At 42.1% G+C, this 15,540-nt stretch overlaps 1 protein-coding gene across 4 annotated transcripts in view; it reads left to right on the top strand.

Annotated features, from left to right (window-relative positions):
- The window catches only part of LOC112239870 (BRMS1 transcriptional repressor and anoikis regulator), a 9,433-nt gene extending 6,887 nt beyond the window's left edge, over window positions 1-2,546 (top strand). Inside the window, exons 6-9 of one of the 4 annotated variants that reach the window (XM_042297853.1) lie at window positions 1-51; window positions 1,665-1,729; window positions 1,909-1,948; window positions 2,288-2,546. The exon at window positions 1-51 is cut by the window's left edge and continues 36 nt beyond it. In XM_042297853.1, the coding sequence (XP_042153787.1) occupies window positions 1-51; window positions 1,665-1,729; window positions 1,909-1,948; window positions 2,288-2,295 (164 nt within the window). In that variant the 3' untranslated portion in view covers window positions 2,296-2,546. Of the gene's footprint in view, window positions 52-1,664; window positions 1,730-1,833; window positions 1,949-2,287 lie in introns of all 4 variants that reach the window. The other 3 variants (XM_042297852.1, XM_042297855.1, XM_042297854.1) reach the window with 3 other exon arrangements.
- Window positions 2,547-15,540: the final 12,994 nt, after the last annotated feature.

The following is a 15,540-nucleotide window of genomic DNA, read 5'->3' as shown; positions in this document are numbered from 1 at the left end:
ATAGGAGGAGTTTGTCCGGTCCAGAGAAGAAGAAGAAAGCCCTAGTGTCTGGTAATATTTATCTCTCTTCCTCCATATTCACCTCACTACTCTACTCTTCCCTCAACACCTGTATGATGTACATATTCACCTCACTACTCCACTCTTCCTTCAACACCTGTATGATGTACTTATTCCTCCTCACTACTCCACTCTTCCTTCAACACCTGTATGATGTACTTATTCCTCCTCACTACTCCACTCTTCCTTCAACACCTGTATGATGTACATATTCACCTCACTACTCTACTCTTCCTTCAACACCTGTATGATGTACATATTCACCTCACTACTCTACTCTTCCTTCAACACCTGTATGATGTACATATTCACCTCACTACTCCACTCTTCCTTCAACACCTGTATGATGTACATATTCACCTCACTACTCTACTCTTCCTTCAACACCTGTATGATGTACATATTCACCTCACTACTCTACTCTTCCTTCAACACCTGTATGATGTACATATTCACCTCACTACTCCACTCTTCCTTGCTGAGCTGTAGTCAATGAACAGCATTCTTACATAGGTATTCCTCTTGTCCAGATGGGTTAGGGCAGTGTGCAGTGTGATGGCGATTGCATCGTCTGTGGATCTATTGGGGCAGTATGCAAATTTGTAGCGGGTGTAGGGTGACAGGTAGGGTGGAGGGGATATGGTCCTTAACTAGTCTCTCAAAGCACTTCATGATGACAGAAGTGACTGCTACATAGTCATTTAGTTCAGTTAACCTTTGCATTCTTGCGTACAGGAACAACGGTGAGGCTTTGTGGGGTCTGTTTGTGTTTGTGAACAGAGTTCCCGTACCGTGAGGCTGGGTGCTGCAGACTTTTCTAGTGCCCTCGCCAATTCGTTGATATATATGTTGAAGAGGGTGGGGCTTAAACTGCATCCCTGTCTAACCCCACGACTCTGTGGAAAGAAATGTGTGTTTTTTGCCAATTTTAACATCACACTTGTTGTTTGTGTACATGGATTTTATAATGTCGTATGTTTTTCCCCAGATCCAACACCACTTTCCATCAATTTGTACAGCAGACCCTCGTGCCAAATTGAGTCGAAGGCTTTTTAAAAATCAACAAAGCATGAGAAGATTTTGCCTTTGTTTTGGTTTGTTTGGTTGTCAATTAGGGTGTGCAGGGTGAATACGTGGTCAGTCGTACGGTAATTTGGTAAATAGACAATTTGATATTTACTGAAGATATTGGTTCACTGAGGAAATGTACGAGTCTGCTGTTAATGATAATTTAAATGTTGCTGTTGATGCATATCCCAGTAGTTATTTGTTTATTTGTCTCCACTTTTGTGGATTGGGGTGATCAGTCCTTGGTTCCAAATATTGGGGAAGATGCCAGAGCTAAGGATGATGTTAAAGAGCTTAAGTATAGCCAATTGGAATTTGTGGTCTGTATATTTTACAATTTAATTTAGGATACCATCAACAGGGTTAGGCCCCCCCTCACAGGCCTTTTTGGGTTGGAGGGTTTTTATTTTGTCCTGTAGGTCATTCAATGTAATTGGAGAAGCCAGTGGGTTCTGGTAGTCTTTAATCTCTCTCTCTCTCTCTCTCTCTCTCTCTCTCTCTCTCTCTCTCTCTCTCTCTCTCTCTCTCTCTCTCAGGCCCGTTCATCGTCTACATGTTGAGAGACATTGATATCCTGGAAGACTGGGCAGCTATACAGAAGGTACATATCTTTATCATTCACTGTTAATACGAATGCCTTGATGACAGCTTTGCACACTCTTGGTATTCTCTCAACCAGCTTCACCTGGAATGCTTTTCCAACAGTCTGGAAGGACCTCCCACTGCTTTTTCTTCCACTCTGCGGTCCAACTCATCCCAAACCATCTGTCTGTCTTTCAGGCTAAAGCAGCACTGATGCCATTCAAGAAAAAAACTGACAGTAAGTTTGTGTGTGTGTGAGGGTTTATCAGTCAAACACACTGCTATTATACATCTGTAATCTCCGTCCATATATATATATCCTTCTTCTTCTTCTTGGAGACAAAAGTAGAAGCTGAACTGGAGAAGTACTTATTCTGAGGTAATAATTTAAAGTGGTATCTCTCTCTCTCTCTGTGTCTCTCTGTGTGTCTCTCTCTGTCTCTCTCTCCGTGTCTCTCTCTCTCTCTCTCTCTCTCTCTCTGTGTGTCTCTCTCTGTCTCTCTCTCCCTCTCTCTCTCTCCCCCTCTCTCTCTCCCCCCCTTCTCTCTCTCTCTCTCTCTTGACCTCCCTCTCTCAGAGCGGTGATAACAGAGGAGTGTCGCAGACGTCTAGACAAACCAAAGTCTCTGTGCTGCAGAAGAGAAACCACAACAAGAGAACAGCCTTGAACACAGGCCAGTTTGAGACTTTTAGATAATACAAAGCACTTCAGTAGGGTCCTGTTCAGTAGTCACACTTTAATAACCAGTTAGCCAGACCCAGATCTCAATATACAGTGCCTTGCGAAAGTATTTGGCCCCCTTGAACTTTGCGACCTTTTGCCACATTTCAGGCTTCAAACATAAAGATATAAAACTGTATTTTTTTGTGAAGATTCAACAACAAGTGGGACACAATCATGAAGTGGAACGACATTTATTGGATATTTCAAACTTTTTTAACGAATCAAAAACTGAAAAATTGGGTGTGCAAAATTATTCAGCCCCTTTACTTTCAGTGCAGCAAACTCTCTCCAGAAGTTCAGTGAGGATCTCTGAATGATCCAATGTTGACCTAAATGACTAATGATGATAAATACAATCCACCTGTGTGTAATCAAGTCTCCGTATAAATGCACCTGCACTGTGATAGTCTCAGAGGTCCGTTAAAAGCGCAGAGAGCATCATGAAGAACAAGGAACACACCAGGCAGGTCCGAGATACTGTTGTGAAGAAGTTTAAAGACGGATTTGGATACAAAAAGATTTCCCAAGCTTTAAACATCCCAAGGAGCACTGTGCAAGCGATAATATTGAAATGGAAGGAGTGTCAGACCACTGCAAATCTACCAAGACCTGGCCGTCCCTCTAAACTTTCAGCTCATACAAGGAGAAGACTGATCAGAGATGCAGCCAAGAGGCCCATGATCACTCTGGATGAACTGCAGAGATCTACAGCTGAGGTGGGAGACTCTGTCCATAGGACAACAATCAGTCATATATTGCACAAATCTGGCCTTTAAGGAAGGAAGAATGGCAAGACGAAAGCCATTTCTTAAAGATATCCATAAAAAGTGTAGTTTAAAGTTTGCCACAAGCCACCTGGGAGACACACCAAACATGTGGAAGAAGGTGCTCTGGTCAGATGAAACCAAAATTGAACTTTTTGGCAACAATGCAAAACGTTAAGTTTGGCGTAAAAGCAACACAGCTCATCACCCTGAACACACCATCCCCACTGTCAAACATGGTGGTGGCAGCATCATGGTTTGGGCCTGCTTTTCTTCAGCAGGGACAGGGAAGATGGTTAAAATTGATGGGAAGATGGATGGAGCCAAATACAGGACCATTCTTGAAGAAAACCTGATGGAGTCTGCAAAAGACCTGAGACTGGGACAGAGATTTGTCTTCCAACAAGACAATGATCCAAAACATAAAGCAAAATCTACAATGGAATGGTTCAAAAATAAACATATCCAGGTGTTAGAATGGCCAAGTCAAAGTCCAGACCTGAATCCAATCGAGAATCTGTGGAAAGAACTGAAAACTGCTGTTCACAAATGCTCTCCATCCAACCTCACTGAGCTCGAGCTGTTTTGCAAGGAGGAATGGGAAAAAATGTTCAGTCTCTCAATGTGCAAAACTGATAGAGACATACTCCAAGCGACTTACAGCTGTAATCGCAGCAAAAGGTGGCGCTACAAAGTATTAACTTAAGGGGGCTGAATAACTTTGCACGCCCAATTTTTCAGTTTTTGATTTGTTAAAAAGTTTGAAATATCCAATAAATGTCCTTCCACTTCATGATTGTGTCCCACTTGTTGTTGATTCTTCACAAAAAAATACAGTTTTATATCTTTGTGTTTGAAGCCTGAAATGTGGCAAAAGGTCGCAAAGTTCCAGGCGGCCGAATACTTTCGCAAGGCACTGTATCTTTCAAAAGTTTGCGGTCACTTAGAAATGTATTTATAATTCAAATGTCCATTAAAAAGTAGGGGACAGAAAAGAGAGCAAAATGTATTTATCGCAGTTGAGCCTGTTTGTAACGCAACTTGGACATTTTAATGGATATTTGAACAACTTAACAACTTTTATATATTTCAACAACTTAGGTAGCTTTCTGACATTCTTACGGCAGGTCTATGACAGGTCTATGGCAGGTCTATGACAGGTCTATGGCAGGTCTTTGGCAGGTCTATGACAGGTCTATGACAGGTCTATGGCAGGTCTTTGGCAGGTCTTTGGCAGGTCTATGACAGGTCTTTGGCAGGTCTTTGGCAGGTCTATGGCAGGTCTATGACAGGTCTATGTCTGATACCAAAACATTTGTTTTAGGCCCAGCTCTAACAATTTGCACTTCAGGAAAAAAGATCCCACATTCTCTCTGGTCAAATATATATATTTTTGTTACAAAAAAAAGAAATGAAATCTAACCTTGAAATACTACTAGTTTTCCCCTTGAGATTATTTCCCAGGAAGAAGGTGGAAAAAAAGGCCACTGAATCAACATTTAAGGTCTCTTTAACCAAAATGAAAGGCCCCGCATTCAGGCTACAATGGTAGGGAAAACACTGCAATACAAACCACTGAACTAAACCTATTACCACTGTCATTTATACTGTTTCTATGACGATGATGGTTCTTTTATTTAAGATGTTTTTTATTCCTATAACGACCATTTATTTATAACAATTTAATAAGAAATAATGATTAAATATTTTATGAGATGAAGGGTTTCCTACGTTATTACTGTTTCCTCATTATTTTATTAGTGAGAGAGAAGTGTTTTTTAAAATGTATTTATATATTTTTTCATTTAACCTTTATAGAAAAGTCATTTAAGAACAAATTCTTATTTACAATGACGAGAGGTGTGTGTGAGAAAGAGAGGTGTGTGTGTGAGAGAGAGAGAGAGAGAGGTGTGTGTGAGAGAGAGAGAGAGTGTGTGTGAGAGAGAGAGAGGGTGTGTGTGTGAGAGAGAGAGAGAGGTGTGTGAGAGAGAGAGAGGGGTGTGTGTGAGAGAGAGAGAGAGAGGGTGTGTGTGAGAGAGAGAGAGGGGTGTGTGTGAGAGAGAGGTGTGTGAGAGAGAGAGAGAGGTGTGTGAGAGAGAGAGGGTGTGTGAGAGAGAGAGAGAGGTGTGTGAGAGAGAGAGAGAGGTGTGTGTGAGAGAGAGAGGTGTGTGAGAGAGAGGGGTGTGTGTGAGAGAGAGAGAGAGAGGTGTGTGAGAGAGAGAGAGAGGGTGTGTGTGAGAGAGAGAGAGTGTGTGAGAGAGAGAGGGTGTGTGAGAGAGAGAGAGAGGTGTGTGAGAGCGAGAGAGAGAGGTGTGTGAGAGAGAGAGAGAGAGGTGTGTGAGAGCGAGAGAGAGAGGTGTGAGAGAGAGAGAGAGGGTGTGTGAGAGAGAGAGAGAGTGTGTGAGAGAGAGAGAGGTGTGTGAGAGAGAGAGAGGTGTGTGTGAGAGAGAGAGAGGTGTGTGTGTGAGAGAGAGAGAGTGTGTGTGAGAGAGAGAGGTGTGTGTGTGTGAGAGAGAGAGTTCCCCCTCAGGAGACTAAAAAGATTGGGCATGGGTCCTCAGATCCTCAAAAGGTTTTACAGCTGCACCATCGAGAGCATCCTGACTGGTTGCATCACTGCCTGGTATGGCAACTGCTCGGCCTCCGACCGCAAGGCACTACAGAGTGTAGTGTGTATGGCCCAGTACATCACTGGGGCCAAGCTTCCTGCCATCCAGGACCTCGACACCAGGCGGTGTCAGAGGAAGGCACAAAAAATTGTCAAAGACTCCAGCCACCCCAGTCATAGACTGTTCTCTCTGCTACCGCATGGCAAGCGGTACCGGAGTGCCAAGTCTAGGACAGAAAGGCTTCTCAACAGTTTTTTTACCCCCAAGCCATAAGACTCCTGAACAGGTAAACAAATGGTTACCCGGACTATTTGCATTGTGTGCCCCCCCTCTCTACTGTATATAGCCTCTCTACTGTATATAGCCTCTCTACTTTTATAGCCTCGCTACTGTATATAGCCTCGCTACTGTATATAGCCTCTCTATTGTATATAGCCTCTCTACTGTATATAACCTCTAATCTATATAGCCTCTCTACTGTATATAACCTCTCTACTGTATATAGCCTCTCTACTGCTATAGCCTACTGTTATAGCCTCTCTACTGTTATAGTCTCTCTACTGTATATAACCTCTACTGTATATAGCCTCTCTACTGTATATAGCCTCTCTACTGTTATAGCCTCTCTACTGTTGTAGTCTCTCTACTGTATATAACCTCTACTGTATATAGCCTCTCTAATCTATATAGCCTCTCTACTGTATATAGCCTCTCTACTGTATATAGCCTGTCTGTTTACTGTTGTTTTTATTTCTTTACTTACCTATTGTTCACCTAATACCCTTTTGCACTATTGGTTAGAGCCTGTAAGTAAGCACTTCACTGTAAGGTACCAGTTGTATTCAGCGCACGTGACAAATAAACTTTGATTTGATTTGATTTGAAACCAAATTGGTATTTCTACAGTATAGCTGCACTTCCTCAAATTCACCAGTAGATGTCTCCAGGGCAACATTCACTATCAGATTGCACTACCTCAAATCAACCACTAGATGGAGACATAACACTATAGTACAGCTGAATAGTGCTCTATCAATCTGATTCAAACCAACTCAAGGTCCAAAACCTTGGTCACATGACTCAATCCTCTGATACACATTCAAGTATCCTGAGTGCCAGTCTGTTTTTGTGTTGTCATGCCAACTCCTTGTCAATCATTGTTATGCCTACAGCAATGAAGTTTGCTTTGGCATTGGTAACAGATCTGGGACTAGGTTACCAAGAGCTCATTAAGGGCTTGGGCCATCTTTTAAACTGTTTATTCAATTCTGGAGAGGGATTAACTGAAATTTACACATTTGAATGTAATGACATTACTTTATATAAATGTTGGAATTGGAATTAAGCAATTCCCATTTGTCAAGCTTGGTATGGAGTAAATCTAGTGGTGTAATTAAGTAAAAATACATCAAAGTACTACTTAAGTATTTCTTTTTTAGGTATCTGTTCTTTACTTTACCATTTTAATTTTTGACAACTTTATACTTTTACTTTATCACATTCCTAATGAAATTAATGTACTTATTTCTCCATACATTTTCATGACAACCAAAAGCACTCATTTCACTTTGAATGCTAAGCAGGACAGGAAAATGGTCAAATGCCCACACTTATCAAGAGAACATCCCCGGTCATCCCTACTGCCTCTGATCTGACGGGCTCACTAAACACATGCTTCATTTGTAAATGGTGTCTGAGTGTGGGAGTGGGCCCCTGGCTATCTGTAAATGGTGTCTGAGTGTGGGAGTGGGCCCCTGGCTATCTGTAAATGGTGTCTGAGTGTGGGAGTGGGCCCCTGGCTATCTGTAAATGGTGTCTGAGTGTGGGAGTGGGCCCCTGGGTATCTGTAAATGATGTCTGAGTGTTGGAATCTGTAAATGGTGTCTGAGTGTGGGAGTGGGCCCCTGGCTATCTGTAAATGGTGTCTGAGTGTGGGAGTGGGCCCCTGGCTATCTGTAAATGGTGTCTGAGTGTGGGAGTGGGCCCCTGGCTATCTGTAAATGGTGTCTGAGTGTGGGAGTGGGCCCCTGGCTAGCCATAAATACATTAAAACAAGGAAATGGTGCCATCAGCTTTGCTTAATATAAGGAATTTGAAATGATTTATGCTTTGACTATTGATACTTAAGTATATTTATAACCAAATACTTTTAGACTATAACTCAAGTAGTATTTTACTGGGTGACTTTCACTTTTACTTGTGTCATTTTCTATGAAGGTATCTGTACCTCGACTCAAGTATGACAATTGGATACTTTCTCCACCACTTGGTGAGTCCCTAGTTCCCTATAAAACTGTACTGTAATTTACAACACTGTGATGTGGAGAGAGAGTACTGTAATTTACAACACTGTGATGTGGAGAGAGAGTACTGTAATTTACAACACTGTGATGTGGAGAGAGAGTACTGTAATTTACAACACTGTGAAGTGGAGAGAGAGAGAGTACTGTAATTTACGACACTGTGATGTGGAGAGAGAGAGAGTACTGTAATTTACGACACTGTGATGTGGAGAGAGAGAGTACTGTAATTTACAACACTGTGATGTGGAGAGAGAGAGTACTGTAATTTACAACACTGTGATGTGGAGAGAGAGAGAGTACTGTAATTTACAACACTGTGATGTGGAGAGAGAGACTACTGTAATTTACAACACTGTGATGTGGAGAGAGAGAGTACTGTAATTTACAACACTGTGATGTGGAGAGAGAGAGAGTACTGTAATTTACAACACTGATGTGGAGAGAGAGAGTACTGTAATTTACACACTGATGTGGAGAGAGAGTACTGTAATTTACAACACTGTGATGTGGAGAGAGAGAGTACTGTAATTTACAACACTGTGATGTGGAGAGAGAGAGTACTGTAATTTACAACACTGTGATGTGGAGAGAGAGACTACTGTAATTTACGACACTGTGATGTGGAGAGAGAGAGTACTGTAATTTACAACACTGTGATGTGGAGAGAGAGAGTACTGTAATTTACAACACTGATGTGGAGAGAGAGAGTACTGTAATTTACGACACTGATGTGGAGAGAGAGTACTGTAATTTACAACACTGTGATGTGGAGAGAGAGAGTACTGTAATTTACAACACTGTGATGTGGAGAGAGTACTGTAATTTACAACACTGTGATGTGGAGAGAGAGTACTGTAATTTACAACACTGTGATGTGGAGAGAGAGTACTGTAATTTACAACACTGTGAAGTGGAGAGAGAGAGTACTGTAATTTACAACACTGTGATGTGGAGAGAGAGAGTACTGTAATTTACAACACTGTGATGTGGAGAGAGTACTGTAATTTACAACACTGTGATGTGGAGAGAGAGAGTACTGTAATTTACAACACTGTGATGTGGAGAGAGAGAGTACTGTAATTTACAACACTGTGATGTGGAGAGAGAGAGTACTGTAATTTACAACACTGTGATGTGGAGAGAGAGAGTACTGTAATTTACAACACTGTGATGTGGAGAGAGAGAGTACTGTAATTTACAACACTGTGATGTGGAGAGAGAGAGTACTGTAATTTACAACACTGTGATGTTAGAGAGAGTACTGTAATTTACAACACTGTGATGTGGAGAGAGTACTGTAATTTACAACACTGTGATGTGGAGAGAGAGAGTACTGTAATTTACGACACTGATGTGGAGAGAGAGAGTACTGTAATTTACAACACTGTGATGTGGAGAGAGAGAGTACTGTAAATTACAACACTGTGATGTGGAGAGAGAGAGTACTGTAATTTACAACACTGTGATATGGAGAGAGAGAGTACTGTAATTTACAATACTGTGATGTGGAGAGAGTACTGTAATTTACAACACTGTGATGTGGAGAGAGTACTGTAATTTACAACACTGTGATGTGGAGAGAGAGAGTACTGTAATTTACAACACTGTGATGTGGAGAGAGAGAGTACTGTAATTTACAACACTGTGATGTGGAGAGAGAGAGTACTGTAATTTACAACACTGTGATGTGGAGAGAGAGAGTACTGTAATTTACAACACTGTGATGTGGAGAGAGAGAGTACTGTAATTTACAACACTGTGATGTGGAGAGAGAGAGTACTGTAATTTACAACACTGTGATGTGGAGAGAGAGAGTACTGTAATTTACGACACTGTGATGTGGAGAGAGAGAGTACTGTAATTTACAACACTGTGATGTGGAGAGAGAGAGTACTGTAATTTACAACACTGTGATGTGGAGAGAGAGAGTACTGTAATTTACAACACTGTGATGTGGAGAGAGTACTGTAATTTACAACACTGTGATGTGGAGAGAGAGAGTACTGTAATTTACGACACTGTGATGTGGAGAGAGAGAGTACTGTAATTTACAACACTGTGATGTGGAGAGAGAGTACTGTAATTTACAACACTGTGATGTGGAGAGAACTGTAATTTACAACACTGTGATGTGGAGAGAGTACTGTTTAACACTGTGATGTGGAGAGAGAGAGTACTGTAATTTACAACACTGTGATGTGGAGAGAGAGAGTACTGTAATTTACAACACTGTGATGTTGAGAGAGAGAGTACTGTAATTTACAACACTGTGATGTGGAGAGAGAGGGTACTGTAATTTACAACACTGTGATGTGGAGAGAGAGAGTACTGTAATTTACAACACTGTGATGTGGAGAGAGAGAGTACTGTAATTTACAACACTGTGATGTGGAGAGAGAGACTACTGTAATTTACGACACTGTGATGTGGAGAGAGAGAGTACTGTAATTTACAACACTGTGATGTGGAGAGAGAGAGTACTGTAATTTACGACACTGATGTGGAGAGAGAGAGTACTGTAATTTACGACACTGATGTGGAGAGAGAGAGTACTGTAATTTACAACACTGTGATGTGGAGAGAGAGAGTACTGTAAATTACAACACTGTGATGTGGAGAGAGAGAGTACTGTAATTTACAACACTGTGATGTGGAGAGAGAGACTACTGTAATTTACGACACTGTGATGTGGAGAGAGAGAGTACTGTAATTTACAACACTGTGATGTGGAGAGAGAGAGTACTGTAATTTACAACACTGTGATGTGGAGAGAGAGAGTACTGTAATTTACAACACTGTGATATGGAGAGAGTACTGTAATTTACAATACTGTGATGTGGAGAGAGTACTGTAATTTACAACACTGTGATGTGGAGAGAGAGAGTACTGTGATGTGGATAGCTGTAATTTACAACACTGTGATGTGGAGAGAAGAGTACTGTAATTTACAACACTGTAATTTACAACACTGTGATGTGGAGAGAGAGAGTACTGTAATTTACAACACTGTGATGTGGAGAGAGAGAGTACTGTAATTTACAACACTGTGATGTGGAGAGAGAGAGAGTACTGTAATTTACAACACTGTGATGTGGAGAGAGAGAGTACTGTAATTTACAACACTGTGATGTGGAGAGAGAGAGTACTGTAATTTACAACACTGTGATGTTAGGAGAGTACTGTAATTTACAACACTGTGATGTGGAGAGAGTACTGTAATTTACAACACTGTGATGTGGAGAGAGAGATACTGTAATTTACAACACTGTGATGTGGAGAGAGAGAGTACTGTAATTTACAACACTGTGATGTGGAGAGAGAGTACTGTAATTTACAACACTGTGATGTGGAGAGAGAGTACTGTAATTTACAACACTGTGATGTGGAGAGAGAGAGTACTGTAATTTACAACACTGTGATGTGGAGAGAGAGAGTACTGTAATTTATAGCAGAGGAGAAGCGTTGTGCCGTAAGGTGTATATTTATTTGTTTTTGAAACCAGGTTTTCTGTTCATTTGAGCAAGATAAGATGGAAGAGAGTTTCATGCATTTATGGTTCTGTATAATACTGTTTCCTTGAACCTGGGGACTGTGAAAAGACCCCTGGTGGCATGTCTGCTGGGATAAGTGTGTGTGTCAGAGCTGTGTGTAAGTTGACTATGCAAACAATTTGGAATTTTCAACACATGAATCTTTCTTACAAAAAGAAGTGATGCAGTCAGTCTCTCCTCAACTCTCAGCCAAGAGAGACTGGCTGCATAGTATTTATATCAGTCCTCTGATTACAATGAAGAGCAAGACGTGCCTCTCTGTTCTGGTCTGATGCAGTTAAACTAGGTCTTTCCTTCAGAACTGGACCACAGGACTGGACAATAATCAAGACAAAACTAGAGTCTGCAGGACTTGCTTTGAGGAGTGTTGTGTCAAAAAAGTAGAGCATCTCTTTATTACAGACAGACCTCTCCCCATCTCTTTATTACAGACAGACCTCTCCCCATCTCTTTATTACAGACAGACCTCTCCCCATCTCTTTATTACAGACAGACCTCTCCCCATCTCTTTATTACAGACAGACCTCTCCCCATCTCATCTCTCCCCATCTCTTTATTACAGACAGATCTCTCTCCCCATCTCTTTTTATTACAGACAGACCTCTCCCCATCTCTTTACTACAGACAGACCTCTCCCCATCTCTTTATTACAGACAGACCTCTCCCCATCTCTTTATTACAGACAGACCTCTCCCCATCTCTTTATTACAGACAGACCTCTCCCCATCTCTTTACTACAGACAGATCTCTCCCCATCTCTTTATTACAGACAGACCTCTCCCCATCTCTTTACTACAGACAGACCTCTCCCCATCTCTTTACTACAGACAGACCTCTCTCCCATCTCTTTTACTACAGACAGACCTCTCCCCATCTCTTTACTACAGACAGACCTCTCCCCATCTCTTTATTAAGGACAGACCTCTCCCCATCTCTTTATTACAGACAGACCTCTCCCCATCTCTTTATTAAGGACAGACCTCTCCCCATCTCTTTACTACAGACAGACAGACCTCTCCCCATCTCTTTATTACAGACAGACCTCTCCCCATCTCTTTACTACAGACAGACCTCTCCCCATCTCTTTACTACAGACAGACCTCTCCCCATCTCTTTACTACAGACAGACCTCTCCCCATCTCTTTACTACAACAGATCTCTCCCCATCTCTTTATTACAGACAGACCTCTCCCCATCTCTTTATTATCTCCCCATCTTTTATTACAGACAGACCTCTCCCCATCTCTTTATTACAGACAGACCTCTCTCCATCTCTTTATTACAGACAGACCTCTCCCCATCTCTTTATTACATACAGACCTCTCCCCATCTCTTTATTAAGGACAGACCTCTCCCCATCTCTTTACTACAGACAGACCTCTCCCCATCTCTTTACTACAGACAGACCTCTCCCCATCTCTTTACTACAGACAGATCTCTCCCCATCTCTTTATTACAGACAGACCTCTCCCCATCTCTTTACTACAGACAGACCTCTCCCCATCTCTTTACTACAGACAGACCTCTCCCCATCTCTTTACTACAGACAGACCTCTCCCCATCTCTTTACTACAGACAGACCTCTCCCCATCTCTTTACTACAGACAGACCTCTCCCCATCTCTTTATTACAGACAGACCTCTCCCCATCTCTTTATTACAGACAGACCTCTCCCCATCTCTTTATTACAGACAGACCTCTCCCCATCTCTTTATTACAGACAGACAGAGACTCTCTCCCCATCTCTTTATTACAGACAGACCTCTCCCCATCTCTTTATTACAGACAGACCTCTCCTCTCCCCATCTCTTTACTACAGACAGACATCTCCCCATCTCTTTATTACAGACAGACCTCTTTATTACAGGCAGACCTCTCCCCATCTCTATATTACAGACAGACCTCTCCCCATCTCTTTATTAAGGACAGACCTCTCCCCATCTCTTTATTAAGGACAGATGTCTCCCCATCTCTTTATTACAGACAGACCTCTCCCCATCTCTTTATTAAGGACAGACCTCTCCCCATCTCTTTATTACAGACAGACCTCTCCCCATCTCTTTATTACAGACAGACCTCTCCCATCTCTTTATTACAGACAGACCTCTCCCCATCTCTTTATTACAGACAGACCTCTCCCCATCTCTTTATTAAGGACAGACCTCTCCCCATCTCTTTATTATGGACAGACCTCTCCCCATCTCTTTACTACAGACAGATCTCTCCCCATCTCTTTATTACAGACAGACCTCTCCCCATCTCTTTATTACAGACAGACCTCTCCCCATCTCTTTATTACAGACAGACCTCTCCCCATCTCTTTATTACAGACAGACCTCTCCCCATCTCTTTATTAAGGACAGACCTCTCCCCATCTCTTTATTACAGACAGATCTCTCCCCATCTCTTTATTACAGACAGACCTCTCTCCATCTCTTTATTACAGACAGATCTCTCCCCATCTCTTTATTACAGACAGACCTCTCCCCATCTCTTTACTACAGACAGACCTCTCCCCATCTCTTTATTAAGGACAGACCTCTCTCCATCTCTTTATTACATACAGACATCTCCCCATCTCTTTATTAAGGACAGACCTCTCCCCATCTCTTTACTACAGACAGACCTCTCCCCATCTCTTTACTACAGACAGACCTCTCCCCATCTCTTTACTACAGACAGACCTCTCCCCATCTCTTTATCTCTTTATTACAGACAGACCTCTCCCCATCTCTTTACTACAGACAGACCTCTCCCCATCTCTTTACTACAGACAGACCTCTCCCCATCTCTTTACATCTCTTTACTACAGACAGACCTCTCCCCATCTCTTTACTACAGACAGATCTCTCCCCATCTCTTTATTACAGACAGACCTCTCCCCCCCATCTCTTTACTACAGACAGATCTCTCCCCATCTCTTTATTACAGACAGACCTCTCCCCATCTCTTTATTACAGACAGACCTCTCCCCCCATCTCTTTTTATTACAGACAGACCTCTCCCCATCTCTTTATTACAGACATCTCTTTTTACAGACAGACCTCTCTCCCATCTCTTTACACAGACAGACCTCTCCCCATCTCTTTATTACAGACAGACTCTCTCCCATCTCTTTATTACAGACAGACCTCTCCCCATCTCTTTATTACAGACAGACCTCTCCCCATCTCTTTATTACAGACAGACCTCTCCCCATCTCTTTATTACAGACAGACCTCTCCCCATCTCTTTATTACAGACAGACCTCTCCCCATCTCTTTACCAGACAGACCTCTCCCCATCTCTTTACTACAGACAGACCTCTCCCCATCTCTTTATTACAGACAGACCTCTCCCCATCTCTTTACTACAGACAGACCTCTCCCCATCTCTTTACTACAGACATACCTCTCCCCATCTCTTTACTACAGACAGATCTCTCCCCATCTCTTTACTACAGACAGATCTCTCCCCATCTCTTTATTACAGACAGACCTCTCCCCATCTCTTTATTACAGACAGATCTCTCCCCATCTCTTTATTACAGACAGACCTCTCCCCATCTCTTTATTACAGACAGACCTCTCCCCATCTCTTTACTACAGACAGACCTCTCCCATCTCTTTATTAAGGACAAACCTCTCTCCATCTCTTTATTACATACAGACCCCTCCCCATCTCTTTATTAAGGACAGACCTCTCCCCATCTCTTTACTACAGACAGACCTCTCCCCATCTCTTTACTACAGACAGACCTCTCCCCATCTCTTTACTACAGACAGATCTCTCCCCATCTCTTTATTACAGACAGACCTCTCCCCATCTCTTTACTACAGACAGACCTCTCCCCATCTCTTTACTACAGACAGACCTCTCCCCATCTCTTTACTACAGACA

The sequence above is a fragment of the Oncorhynchus tshawytscha genome, linkage group LG15 (assembly GCF_018296145.1).
Source record: "Oncorhynchus tshawytscha isolate Ot180627B linkage group LG15, Otsh_v2.0, whole genome shotgun sequence".
Lineage (NCBI taxonomy): Eukaryota > Metazoa > Chordata > Actinopteri > Salmoniformes > Salmonidae > Oncorhynchus > Oncorhynchus tshawytscha.
The sequence above is the reverse complement of the archived record's forward strand: the minus strand, read 5'-3'. Positions and strand labels throughout refer to the sequence as shown.